General features: G+C 40.4%; 1 protein-coding gene across 1 annotated transcript in view; it reads right to left on the reverse strand.

The window, feature by feature from the left end:
* Positions 1–206: 206 nt before the first annotated feature.
* The window catches only part of LOC119422493 (phosphoinositide 3-kinase regulatory subunit 6), a 45,134-nt gene continuing 31,444 nt past the window's right edge, over positions 207–13,896 (reverse strand). The window contains exons 12-21 of the mRNA XM_037689868.1: positions 12,519–12,791; positions 12,069–12,168; positions 10,140–10,262; positions 9,713–9,820; positions 9,508–9,610; positions 4,243–4,301; positions 3,982–4,072; positions 3,809–3,870; positions 543–649; positions 207–421 (exon numbers count right to left, since the gene is read on the reverse strand). Of these exons, the coding sequence (XP_037545796.1) occupies positions 265–421; positions 543–649; positions 3,809–3,870; positions 3,982–4,072; positions 4,243–4,301; positions 9,508–9,610; positions 9,713–9,820; positions 10,140–10,262; positions 12,069–12,168; positions 12,519–12,791 (1,183 nt within the window). The 3' untranslated portion in view covers positions 207–264. The remainder of the gene's footprint in view (positions 422–542; positions 650–3,808; positions 3,871–3,981; positions 4,073–4,242; positions 4,302–9,507; positions 9,611–9,712; positions 9,821–10,139; positions 10,263–12,068; positions 12,169–12,518; positions 12,792–13,896) is intronic.

A 13,896-nucleotide genomic window follows, 5' to 3' on the forward strand; every position in this document is an offset into this window, starting at 1 on the left:
AAGGTCCACCTTGCTAACTGTGAAACTGTAAAACCAGCAGACTAGATTTGTCATCACTTTCAGTGTATCATACTGTTGCTTATAAGTTAAAGTTTGATCAAAAATTACATCTTTTAGCAGCAGTCAATGAAAACAGACTGACTGCTGGGATGTCTTTGGGTTCCAGAAGCAGCTTAAGACTCAGAGACAATTTCCTTTGTTCCTCCGTGTATCCGATTAGATCGGTCTCGCTCCAGCTCTAAACACAGCATGGACAGTGTTACATCAGTTGATGATGCCGGCAAACGTGTTGATCGGTAGAGGAAGGGCTTTGCTCATGTATTTGGTGAGACCAGCATCCTTTTCTGCTCCCAAGCTGAATCTGGACCTGACAGTTTTCTGCACGCAGTATCCAGGATCCAGACAAGGGAAGATCTCAATGCTGAAAGACAAAATGGATCTAGATCAGACAACAATGTGTGGAAAGAGTCCGTCTCTAACGCTGGATGATGGGCTACACATTCAGGGCCATGCTGACCCCTGACCTTATAAAAATCTGTTACCTCTGCACGTCTTTGTAGGTCCTTCGACTCTCTCTGTCCAGAGTCAGAGTGAAGGATCGTCTCTCCAACGTACGAATTTTAACATTATTGGTCCGAATCTTTGATTCCTGCCAAGAGTCAAATGAATAGTTGCTACAGAAACCATATTATACATCACATCATATCTGAATCATGTTAAAGGGGTATATCAGCTATTTTAAAGTGGTGTTCTGCAAAAAGGTTATGATGGTAGGTTAACATTTCACCTTTTGTAAATGTCTCTTTAAACAAACTCCATTTGGTAAAATAAGTCCACACTACTATATACACACACAAAATACAAATCCTGTCAGAAACAATGACATACAGCCTTCTTTACACATCCCTCTATCACTTTGAGCAATAGAAACCAAAACAACAATGGAGCTGTATTATTTTATTTTTTTACATTTGTCTCACTTTAGCTTAATCCTTTCCCATCAAATTTTAGTTGAGCACTGAAATGATTAATAGGTGAGAGACAATTGTAAGCAATATCCAGGAAAGAAAACAAACAAACAAACAAAAAAAAAAAATCACCTTCTCTAACCTCTGCGCCACCACTCCCCGAAATAAAACTTTAAATAAAGACAAAAAAGGAAAGGTTTTGGGATAATGTTTACTTAAAACTAAAATTCTTTTAATTTAATAAATGTAATTTCTCACTCTCGAGAAAGACGGATGCTTTTCTTCCCTCTCCAGTCTCCCTCCTGCTTTTGCTCTCTGTCTTGTGTATTGGAGCTTCTATTTACACATCTGAATCGTAAATTACTGTCACAGATCTGGGCAGCTAGACTTTTAACGCAATTGATAAAATTTTTTCAACCAAGCGCCAGGGTCCTGGAGAACCCTCATGTCCCACTGAGACGCACACGGCAGGATACGTCATGGATCTGATGTGCCTTTCAGTATTGTCTTAGGAGGACCCCAAAGATGTTTATATAATTGGAATCATGATAGCAGGGTTTCTGCTTTTTGGAACCGTCTGATTCCTGTTATCGGCTATTAAAGAAGACGGCAGCAGCAGTTTCGACCATGGCAAAGCTGCCAAACTTATGTGAAGGTTTGGTTCGTGCTTCGAGCACTCAAACGCAGCTGATTTACGATCTCAACCGTAAGATGGAAGTAATTTATGAAAACCGTAGACCACTTGCGGCTTCTGGGACTTGCCAGCATGTTGGGGATGACCTTGGAGGGAGCTAATAAACACGGACCAGTGGAATGCCCACAAATCTGGCCATTTTGGATTAAAAGTACCAGTAGAACTCAAGGCTGACGAGAAATAACAGGCTGCCTGAAAAAAATTAACAACTGTGGCTTATCTGAATCTGACTCACCCGTTCGGCCTTGAAGCAGGCCAACTTATCGATTGGTGGCGCAGAGGTTAGAAGATGGGCTTGTGATCGGAAAGTCGCAGGTTCATCTCCCAGTACCGTCAACATCAAAATGTGGGTGGAAAAGGTGGAACACCCACACCTCCCTCCACCCTCAATCGCCCCACCCTGGGCCCCTGAGCAAGGCCCTTAACCCCCACCATCTGCTCCCTAAACAGGTCTCTCTTGAAAATGAGTTCTCGTGGCTCAATGAGACTACTTGCATAAATAAAGGGTAAATGAAAAAAAAGTGTAAACTAAGAAGGCTCTGTTCTATCCATCCCCTGTGCCCCCCCCCCCACAAATAACTACTGTGAACACTTATCAGATCTGTACCGGCTGACACCAACATCTTATCAGGACTATGGTCTATCTGGAAGTGCTTCATGGACAAATCTCCCTGTCTTGTCATCAAACTCATATGTAACGTGTCTATAAATGTGCTTGCTAGTAGAGTTTTTTGATGTCTTAAATTGTGTCCTGACAAGGGCAAGGTGTGAAGAGATCTTTTTTTTTTTAATACCACTATCCTTTCCTGATGGCCTTTCACCTTTTCTATCTAAAGAATAAAGGGCCGTGTTCTTAGGAGCACCAGCAACGTGCATCCTGCCCATCTTTCGGACGACTGTACGCACATAATCTCATTGTACTTCAGTGAAATGATAATAAAGCTTATTCTGATTTAATTTATCATTCAGTATTTCCCCTACCATTATACAAGGAGGGCGCTCTGTCCTTTCAACAGAATTGAGCGCCCTTCATACCGAACTGTCCCCTCCGCCCCCATCCCCGTCGACAACTTCCAGCATCGATGTAGAGCTAAGCTAACGGTGCACAATACAGACGTGCTAGCTAAAAAACTACAGAGGTAGCGCTCTGTCTCCCACACGCTGAGCCGTTTCCTTCTGTTGAAAGTAGTCTTCATGCAGCCTCTGCTGGATACATTGTACAATTACGTCTGGTTCCAGTATTTTAGGGGTGAAAATTAGAAGTGATTATATCGGCTCTTAATGGGACAATTATCACAGAGACTGATAGGTCCCCAAACGTCTATATCGGCCTAAATGATCAGTTCCACTGATATATTAGTCGGGCTCTACTAGAGATTACTAAGCATGACATGGCTCAGTTTGACATTTTACATTTAAGTTGATCTGTAATCAGGTTTCCTACAAAGGATGGAAAAACATTTGCTTTCTGATTTGAAAAAATGGGTTAACAACGACCGCCACTGGTGCTGTTGACAAACTGTGCCGGCGGAAATTGTGCTACTGTTAGCTGAAGACCATGAGGAGGGAAATGTGTCAGGAGACAGAGGGAGAAGTGGAAAGTCAAGAATGTAGAAAAAATTTCCTTTTAGACTTTATTATAACGAATGCATGTCAGATGTTAAGCAGCCTGTTCTTATGTTTTAAAAGTTTTTAAATTTTTGTTAAAAAAAGAAAAATAAGCTTTTGCTGTAAGTCACATGACCCAGAAGTGAATCAAACCCCTTTAAGAGACAAAAAATGAGTGTGGGGTGGGTGGAGAAAAACATTCAGTAATCCTGTTTGTTTATAGTTTCTGCAACTTGTCTACCTGGCGAACACGGTAACAAATGTTTAGTTTTCATTTTATTTTCCAACAGTACATTTGGCTATATGTTGAAGCCACACCCCAAACATTGCTCTTAAAAAGTGCCAGTTTGGTTATGGCTGCTTTTGAACTAGCTCATCAAGCTTGGCAGAAAAAACAAACCGTTTTTCCAAATTGATGTTCAAAAAAGCTACCAATAACTGGGAAGATATGAGTTCTTTATAACTTTAAAAAAAAAACACACTTCAGAATGGTCTAACGTTAAGTGTTCAACATTCCCATGGCGTTGCCGTGACTCACCACGTTCTGGCTTTTTGTCTTCGTTGGAACTTCGTTCAGCATCAGAGTCAAACAGTTCAAGTCTGCAGATGAAGGATCAGAGAGCACATGGAGCAGAGCGTTAAGAGACTTAATACAAAAAACATTCATTTAGGTTTTTGGGAGAACTTTGTGGACTAAACCAAATACTGAACCTTCTGCTTCATTGCAGGGAATGGCATCAATCACAGCGCCTGATGTTCTGACTGAAATTCCTACGTCAACGTCTCGGCCACTCAACGTCACCTGGACACAGAGGAAGAAACAACAGAAGTAGCGCACACGTAACACATTGTGGAGACAGATCATTTACTGGCACTACTTTTGGAATTTATTGAGACATCTGGCAACACCAAATCAGCTTTGACAGGAATCCTATGAGGAAGCAGCAAGTTTAACAAAGCAAAAAAACTCACCTTTTTGTAATTCAAACTGATAACAGCTCCGCAGACGTCACCAGAGTTCTTCTTTTTATCTGTTTGGGAGGATGAGGCATGTTGTCAGACATGATGGTGTGCCAAGAAAACAAAAATACACATAATAAGCAGGGCCAGCCCAAGGCATGAGCAAACTAAGCGGCTGATTGGTGCCCCGGGGCCACTAGGGGACCCCCTAAGTGGAATTGAATTATTTTTATTTTTTTATAGTAATGATTTCTATATGATTCTATTTAATATTTTAAGTTTGGCTTTTGCAAATTGTTGCATACATTTACATTGTTTTAAGAACTAATTATTCAACTTTAAATTTCTTTTTTTAAACCATTTTACATGGTTTCAAGTAATTGTTCATTTACATTATTTTAGTGTTTCCTTGATATTTTACTTTTTATTTTATTTAATTTTGTCTGTTTTTGCACAATTTATTTTTATGTGTCTATGTTATTTTATATGTTGTTTGTAGTTGATCTTGCACTACAAATTATTTTGAACATGACTGCTGCAGTTCTTTGGAACCAAAGATAATAAACCAGATGAGACTTTTGCTGCAAAATACATTGTATACTGGTGATTTATTGTTGTTGTTGTTACTTTTAGTACCACATATACATATAGGAAAATATAAACAGGGCTGTCAGAGTTGCAATGAGTTTATGTTAGGTGGGTGAATGATCTGATCATCTGACTGTTGATTGCAGTAATCCACATTATTAGAAGAAATAGAACGCGATTTTGGATCGTTAAAACAGATTTTAAAGAAGTTTTTTTCTCTCTCTGTACTCCGGTAAAGTCAGACGTGTTTTCCCGGCACTCCATAGCCCCCCCCACTTGCACTCTTTCATCCTGTGAACCCTTAAAGAGCCTCTTTTTTTTCTGCATAACTTCCTAAGTCGAAGGATCAGCTGGTCTCTCAACAAAATTGATCAACTTCTCCCGATAGGAGTCAGGGTAAGGACCCTCTTACTTTGACGAAAACAAATTGGATTCATGATGACAACTGTTTTTATTTGCTGTTTGGCTGGTGAAATCTGGATTGTCTACAAATTTGTGTGGATGTGTCAGACTGAATTATGTGCAGTTGCGTCAGAGCCAGAGCAGCTGTTATCAGGACTGTGGATTCTCTAGCAGCGTACATGAAGGTGGGAATAATCTTGGAGAAGCAGAGAGCTCGACTAAAGAATCAATTCGGCTGTTTGGAGTTTCCATCAGAGAACTGTACCAGCGAGATTTTAAAAAGGCAGAAACAGCACTTCACGAGTTCTGCCTGACCCAAACTGTGGCTTGACGGCGGACTTATCTCAACTCCTCCTGGCATGGTTAGAAAAAAGCAAAGATGTTTTGTCTGTCTCCACACCCCTCCCTTCCCCAAGGCCGTGGACATGTGACAGAACCTCAACAAAGCTGATGATAAATAACACCTCTTATCTGGACAATGGCTGAGAGGGGTTGCTCTGGACTATGCTATGACTTTCCCTTAAAAATTCAATGTCTTCACCGGCCTATACAGGTCCTTCTAAAAAAATTAGCATATTGTGATAAAGGTAATTATTTTCCATAATGTAATGATAAAAATGAAACTTTCATATATTTCAGATTCATTGCACACCAACTGAAATATTTCAGGTCTTTAATTGTTTTAATACTGATGATTATGGCATACAGCTCATGAAAACCCAAAATGCCTGTCCCAAAAAATTAGCATATCATGAAAAGTTCTCTAAACAAGCTATTAACCTAACCATCTGAATCAACGATGTAACTCTAAACACCTGCAAAAGATTCCTGAGGCTTTTAAAAACTCCCAGCCTTGTTCATTACTCAAAACCACAATCATGGGTAAGACTGCTGACCTGACTGCTGTCCAGAAGGCCATCATTGACGCCCTCAAGCAAGAGGGTAAGACACAAAAAGAAATTGCTGAACGAATGGGCTGTTCCCAGAGTGCTGTATCAAGGCACCTCAGTGGGAAGTCTGTGGGAAGGGAAAAGTGTGGCAAAAAAAAAAACGCTGCACAACGAGAAGAGGTGACCGGACCCTGAGGAGGATTGTGGAGAAGGGCCGATTCCAGACCTTGGGGGACCTGCGGAAGCAGTGGACTGAGTCTGGAGTAGAAACATCCAGAGCCACCGTGCACATGCGTGTGCAGGAAATGGGCTACAGGTGCCGCATTCCCCAAGTCAAGCCACTTTTGAACCAGAAACAGCGGCAGAAGCACCTGACCTGGGCTACAGAGAAGCAGCACTGGACTGTTGCTCAGTGGTCCAAAGTACTTTTTTCGGATGAAAGCAAATTTTGCATGTCATTCGGAAATCAAGGTGCCAGAGTCTGGAGGAAGACTGGGGAGAAGGAAATGCCAGAAGTCCAGTGTGAAGCACCCACAGTCAGTGATGGTCTGGGGTGCCATGTCAGCTGCTGGTGTTGGTCCACTGTGCTTTATCAAGGGCAGGGTCAATGCAGCTAGCTATCAGGAGATTTTGGAGCACTTCATGCTTCCATCTGCTGAAAAGCTTTATGGAGATGAAGATTTCATTTTTCAGAACGACCTGGCACCTGCTCACAGTGCCAAAACCACTGGTAAATGGTTTACTGACCATGGTATTACTGTGCTCAATTGGCCTGCCAACTCTCCTGACCTGAACCCCATAGAGAACCTGTGGGATATTGTGAAGAGAAAGTTGAGAGACGCAAGACCCAACACTCTGGATGAGCTTAAGGCTGCTACCTCAGCAGTGCCACAGGCTGATTGCCTCCGTGCCACGCCGCATTGAAGCAGTCATTCATGCAAAAGGATTCCCGACCAAGTATTGAGTGCATAACTGAACATGATTATTTGAAGGTTGGCGTTTTTTGTATTAAAAACACTTGTCTTTCATTGGTGGGATGAAATATGCAAATTTTTTGGGACAGGCATTTTGGGTTTTCATGAGCTGTATGCCATAATCATCAGTATTAAAACAATTAAAGACCTGAAATATTTCAGTTGGTGTGCAATGAATCTGAAATATATGAAAGTTTCATTTTTATCATTACATTATGGAAAATAATTACCTTTATCACAATATGCTATTTTTTTTAGAAGGACCTGTATGTGCATGTATACAGTAACATATATTTATGTTGCTTTGATGCCTCAAATTGTGCCCTGTCTAGGACACGGTGTCAAAGATCTTTTTTTATACCGTCTCTCCTCATGTTTTCTTCCCTTTTCTCATATAAGCAAAAAAATATTATTATGAATAAGAATAAGAATAATGAGGGCCGCGCTTTCATAGTAGCAGCGTCGTGCACTCCGTCCATCTTTCGGACGACTGTACGTACATGTTCTCGTTGTATTTCGGTGCAATGATAATAAAGTTTATTCTGATTCTGATTCTGAAAAGAGAAAAAAGAGAAAGGGAGGGGTCAGTGAAGAGCACTGGAGTTTAGCCTTTTGTCGTTCAGTGTCTTCAGTAGAAAGAGAGAGACACGAAGAAACAATAAAGCTGATAAATGAAAATGAGGTCGATAATTTTCATTTATCATGCGATTAATTGATTAATTGATTTATTGTTTATTGCGACAGGCCTACAAACAGGTAATGTGCTGAGTGTCCTTGAAATAGTGCTAGTTATCATATCTTTAAAGACCCTTATGGCAACTATTACGTGTAATTTTTTTCCGGCATTTTATTTTATTTTTGATGCCTGCAACTAATTTACTATAAGTTTACCACAGTTCGTACCTGTTCCCAGCAGTCATAGTGTTTACGCATTGGGAGAGGGTGACTATGAAAGCTGTTGTGAGCAGCATCCCCGATGGATCCCAGAGGACATGTGTGTTCAATAGTTAAAACATTAATGAAAACATTATTTTTTAAATTTATATTTTATTAATGGTGCGGATAAAACCATTTAGAGTTTTGTAAATCTTTGCATATAGACCAACACTGTTTGTTTCCATGTGCGTACAACATTTTCTAAACATTACAACTACAAAAGTGAGCGCGAACAACTGTAACTTTACACACATTGTTTGTCCTTATTTTACAGCATATTTGGTCATGTCCATGTGATTATGTCCATTTTACTGCATATATCTGGTATTACAGATTGTTAATGATGTGCAAATGTATACATATTCAAACCACTGAAAGTGGTGACAAAGTAAATACCGGTAAGTTGACAGAAGTTAACAAGTTCAGAGATGGTAAATTACCAGACAACTTGTTTCCAAAGAACAGAGCTGAATCTGTCACTCAGAAGAGATTGCACAAGGAATACCTTGAACAAAAGATACCGTACTCGATTCAGGAAGTTTACTGAAACCCTTGAACTGACTCTGGCTTTCTAAAGCCACCATTTACAAAAGGACAAATAAAAGTTCAGCTTGGTTTCAGGTCAGTCTCAGGTGGTTGTGGAGGGACTTGGTGGTGTTTAGGCACCATGTGTAGCTGACACAACAGTTGTCAGAGTTGGCCTTCCTCTCTACAAAGAAGAAATTATTTAAGAAATAATGGGTCAGACCTGTGTTGTTATTTAATGCCACCATTAAATATGAAGTACTGTAATTTATGTTTTTATTTTTATTTTTTTGACAGACTGACAAGCTTCATGCCACCAAAACATTTAGCCTCATCACACCTGGGTGCTCACACAGCTGCCAGTCTCTCTTGCGGGGTGGGTCCTCGTGACTTAATGAGACTACCTGTATAAATAATGTTAAAAAAAACCTGACCACTGAAGTTACCGAACAGGTCACAGGAGGAAGAAGAAGATAACAATCAATGACTTCTTGGTAGGCTACTGTTTTTTTTTTTTTTCAACCAGCCGTGTTACAGTCACTGTTCAGATAAAAACATTTACTGTACATATTTTTACTGTATATGTTACCGGTACGTATTTAATTAAAAGTAAAAAAAAATAAATCTCTGTGTAAACATCTCATGTTACAACATGGAAACCCGCAGCTTATAGACAAATGCGGCATACATATGTACAAATTTATTTTTCTTTTTAAATTAGTAGGCGTGGCTTGTATTCAGGTGCACTCAATAGTCTGGAAATTATGGTAATATGATTGCAGTGCTGTTTAATTCTTGTTTTTGCCCAACATTCTTGCAGCTTGTGTCAAAATATGTTCGGAACAGGTGGTTGTGCTTTAAAACTGACCATTTTATCAAGCTCCTGGTCACAACTTGTGCTGTATTCATATGAAGCTTACATGTCTCAATGAAGGAAACAAAGCTTTGTATTCATATTTCACCTCTAACTGAAGCTGAGATCTGTCTGAACTCTGGGAAGTCCAACTCCAGGTGGGTAAGGAAGACATCTTCCACAGGATCTTTTGTCTCATTGGTAAATGTAATCTAGAATAAAAACAGAAAAAACATCCAGAATACTCAGAATGCTCTTTGCATTGCTGGTCATAGACACCAGCTTCCACGTCATGTGACACTATGTGACATCACCTTCACAAAGTAGATGGTGAAGTAGACGGGCTGCTGGCCGGTGCGAACGTAGTAGGCAATGACGTCAGAGATGAAAGGGTCTTTTGGTGTCCCAGGGTTAAGCTGATGCTAAAGAAGGAAAAAAACTTGGTTGAACTTCAAACGTAGAAAATCAATTATACGTAAATTTACTAAGAATCACATCTTACAAAAAAGGTTCCAGCTTTAATTGACCTTAAAGGTCAGTTTGAACTGGATTTTGCTTTTTTACTGTAATGCTGTGAAGACAGCACTCACAGAATTACCATTTCTAAATAACGAAAACTCAAAATTTCCAAATTTTTCTGTCAATTTTCAGGTTCTCATATTCAAATATTTTACTTACATCAAGTACGTCGAACATTTATTCATGTATTTATTTTTACAGACTTTACGAATGGAATCATACCATTTTAGCCAGTTTATGAATGGTGTTGCCCAAACTGTTGACATTACTGTTGTACCACGGGTCCACACTGCTCAAGTAGGAGCCAAGAGTGCAGGAACTCCCCTTGGACTGATGAAGTTTTACCTGCGAATAAGGAACAACACAGATCAGACATCCATAATCTGCAACAGAAGTGTAGACATGAGGCAATAAGTTTCTTGTTTCTGTGGAGGGTACTCTACATGGTACAGAGAAAACAGTAGAGAAAGTGTTCAACTAAATACTGTATGAGCAAACACAACAGGCAATGGATTTATATCTCAGAAAAATAAATAAATACAGTTAGTTTCAAAGTATTCACTCCCCTTGGTATTCTCAGTTTTGTTCCCTTCCAACCTGGAATTTAATGGAATTTTTAATTGATTATAAGTAATTTGCCTACAAATAAAACTCCATGTTAATAAAGTTAATCAGGGATAAACTTGTTTTAAAACATTCTAAGAATATAAAACTTAAAGGTGGTGTGTGTATAACAGCATGTAATCACCCTATAAGCTCATAACCTTCAGAAGCCATAGAATTAGTTAAATTAGATCCAGCTGTGACAGACAGCATGAAGACCAAGGAACTCTCCACCCAGATCAGACAACGTTGTAAAGAAAAACTGATCAGGGTTGAGTTATAAAATGATATCCCAGAACCTCAAACATCCCAGAGCTGCATTAAATCCATTATTAAGAAAGAGGATGCTACCACAGAAAAGTTGGGATGGGAGTATTTGTCCATAAGTTGCACAAAGCTGGGATTCATAGAAGAGCGGCTGGAAAAATTATTATAACCATAAATTCTTTAGAAAACAAAGTCATTTCTTAGATAAACTTATAGAAGGTGTTGTGGTCAGACGAGACAGAAATCCACCATTTTGTCCATTAAGGACAGTACTATGGTTCAAACCATGCTGAACACACATTTCCACCATGCAGCACGGTGGTAGCAGCATCATGCTGTGGGGATGTTTGCAGAATGCATGACAATGACCCTATTGTAGCAACACCACTGCATAAAGGACAGTTTCATGTCCTGGCATGTTAAAGTCAAAGCTCAGACCTCAGTCCAGCTGAGAATCTCTGACTTGAAGATTACTGATAACTGCTGTAGAAGGTGGGAGACATATACACACCCCTCACCAATAATGACCCCCTCTGCCATTTAAGCACATTATCCTGAAGGATAATGATTCCATCCATCCATCATCCTCCGCTTGTTCTCAAGTCAGGTCTCGGGGGCAGCAGCTTGAGCAGGGAGGTCCAGACATCTCTTTCCACAGCCACCTCTTCCAGCTGTTCTGGGAGGACTCCAAGACGTTCCAAGGCCAACCGTGAGACATAGTCTCTCAAGCGTGTCCTGGGTCTTCCCTGGCGTCTCCTCCCAGTCGGACATGCCCGAAGCACCTCCCAAGGTAGGCGTCCAGGGGGGTCCTTACCAGATGCCCAAACCACCTCAACTGGCTCCTCTTGATGTGGAGGAGCAGCAGTTCTACTCTGAATCTCTCCTGGATAACTAAACTTCTCACCCTATCTCTAAGAGTCCAGCTACCCTGCGGAGGAAACTCATTTCAACCGCCTGTATCCACAATCTCATTCTTTCAGTCACTACCCAGAGCTCGTGACTACAGATGAGGGTAGGAACGTAGACAACCAGTAAACAGAGAGCTTTGCCTTACAGCTCAGCTCCCTCTTCACCACAACGGACTGGTACAGAGTCCACAGTACTGCAGATGCTGCACCAATCCATCTGTCAATCTCACGCTCCATTCTTCCCTCACTAGTGAACAAAACCCATTCATTACTTACAATCATGTTGCAAACCATTTAAATCTGAGGTTGAAAGGCAACAGATTGACTTGTCCTCAATAAATGGCTTTGTGCTGAAAAAAGGAAGTTGCCTCACCTTAGCCGAGGAGACGGGAGCAGAAGCTGCACGGACAGGAATGTAGTAAAACTGGAGGTTGACTTTCATGGTAAGACAAAGCCGTCGTGCTTCTCTCTTCCTGCAAAAGGCCAAAGTGTGAACTCACAAAAAGCTCCAAACTTGCAGAGCCGTCAAAACTTAACTGTTTTGGCAATTATGGCAAGAAGGTGTTGTATTTCAATTAATCATATGTGAAGGAAAAAAACAGTTTTATCTCACACATACAAAATAAAAAATCTAAAAATTCAGCTCAGGTGGTCATTCATTCTAAATATTAAAGTAATGCACATGTATCTGTGTCGAGCAGTAATACAGATTTACACTGAGTAATATATTCAGTCCAAACAACCAGTTGCAGTCTGAAGCATGACAGATACTTTCAGAGCAGCTTCATGGGTATGCGGCGTCTTGTGACATAAAGGGTCTTACCTGTAAAGGTAATAGGCCTTAGCCAGGTGGCCCAGCACCCGGTCATCCCCCATTACGACTATCCTGGCAGTAAAGTGTCTCTGCTGCTTAGGGAAGTGGCTCTGCATCATGCTAGTTCCTGTTTGCCTCTGGAGGGGGGGCCTTCTTCCCTTCCCTCTAACTCCTTGGCTTGCTTGGTCCTCCAGTGCATCCTGCATGAGCGCTATACCATCCTTTGCAGTCAGTCTGAGTTTAATGCATGGTCGCCGAGACAGCCTCACTGGGTCTTGTTCACTGGGAGGGAGAGAAGTCACATGTCATGTTCCAGGTTCTGGATCAGTTGAATATGACAGAAGTCCAGGAAACTGGAGCTGAGCTTCACATGAACTACAGAACTTCACTGACGAGTCCAAGATCAGAAAACCAAATAATTATTTTTCAAATGTTCTAGAACAGGGGTGGGCAATTATTTTTTCCATGGGGCCACATGAGAAACAGCAAATATTGTGGAGGGCTGGCACAAATGACTTTTTCATTCAACCTTTATTTAGACAGGTAAATCCCATTGAGCCTCGAGGACTCATTTACAAGAGAGACCTGATTTCAACTTAACTCAATACTGCATAATATTAATAGTATTTCATTATTAAAAGCAGTACATAGTACTGTTTTAACAAGCTGGTAAGAGTATTTGTTATGATTAAGCAACGAAAAAGCGAGGTTTCCTTACAAAAAATGTCATTTATTCAATTAAATTTCCCAGTACAATGGTAAACTGTTAACAATTTTACCATTTGTGACGTTATATTAATGACCATTTTCAGTCACATTCACCCCAAAACTCATTTTGAGTTTTATATACTGCTGGAAAAAGTTCTTAGCTTTGTAAATATATCACAATATTGTCTTTGTACTCCAAATATTATGAAACATCATATAATAGTGATCGTCACTGAACTGTGATTTCGAGTCCCGGTTCTTTACGTGCCTACATTTGTAGTCTAAACATCTCATTTGGTGTTTATCAGTTCTTTTTTCTTGTTTAGTGAGAGAAGTTTAGTCTCTGTTGGGCTTTAACGGAAATGTTAAAGTCAGGTTCAAGGTCTGAGGTGGAGATGTGAAGCAAAGCTGACATCATCATTGAGAGAGGATCTATATCTGGATTTGGTTAACTTCATTTGTTTACATATGTATTTTGTAATTCCCCTTACGGGGGCCAGTGAGAGTCAACCAAAGGGCTGCATGTGGCCCTGGGGCCGTACAACGCCCAGGTCTGTTCTAGAACCTCAGATTATCAACACATGACAAAATACACAGAACCACTGATTACTGGTCTACATTCAGTCTGTCTGTCCATCATCCATCCATCATCCATCCATTCATTCATCCATCCATTCAT

This window comes from Nematolebias whitei, chromosome 16 (genome assembly GCF_014905685.2).
Source record: "Nematolebias whitei isolate Nwh7 chromosome 16, NemWhi1, whole genome shotgun sequence".
Lineage (NCBI taxonomy): Eukaryota > Metazoa > Chordata > Actinopteri > Cyprinodontiformes > Rivulidae > Nematolebias > Nematolebias whitei.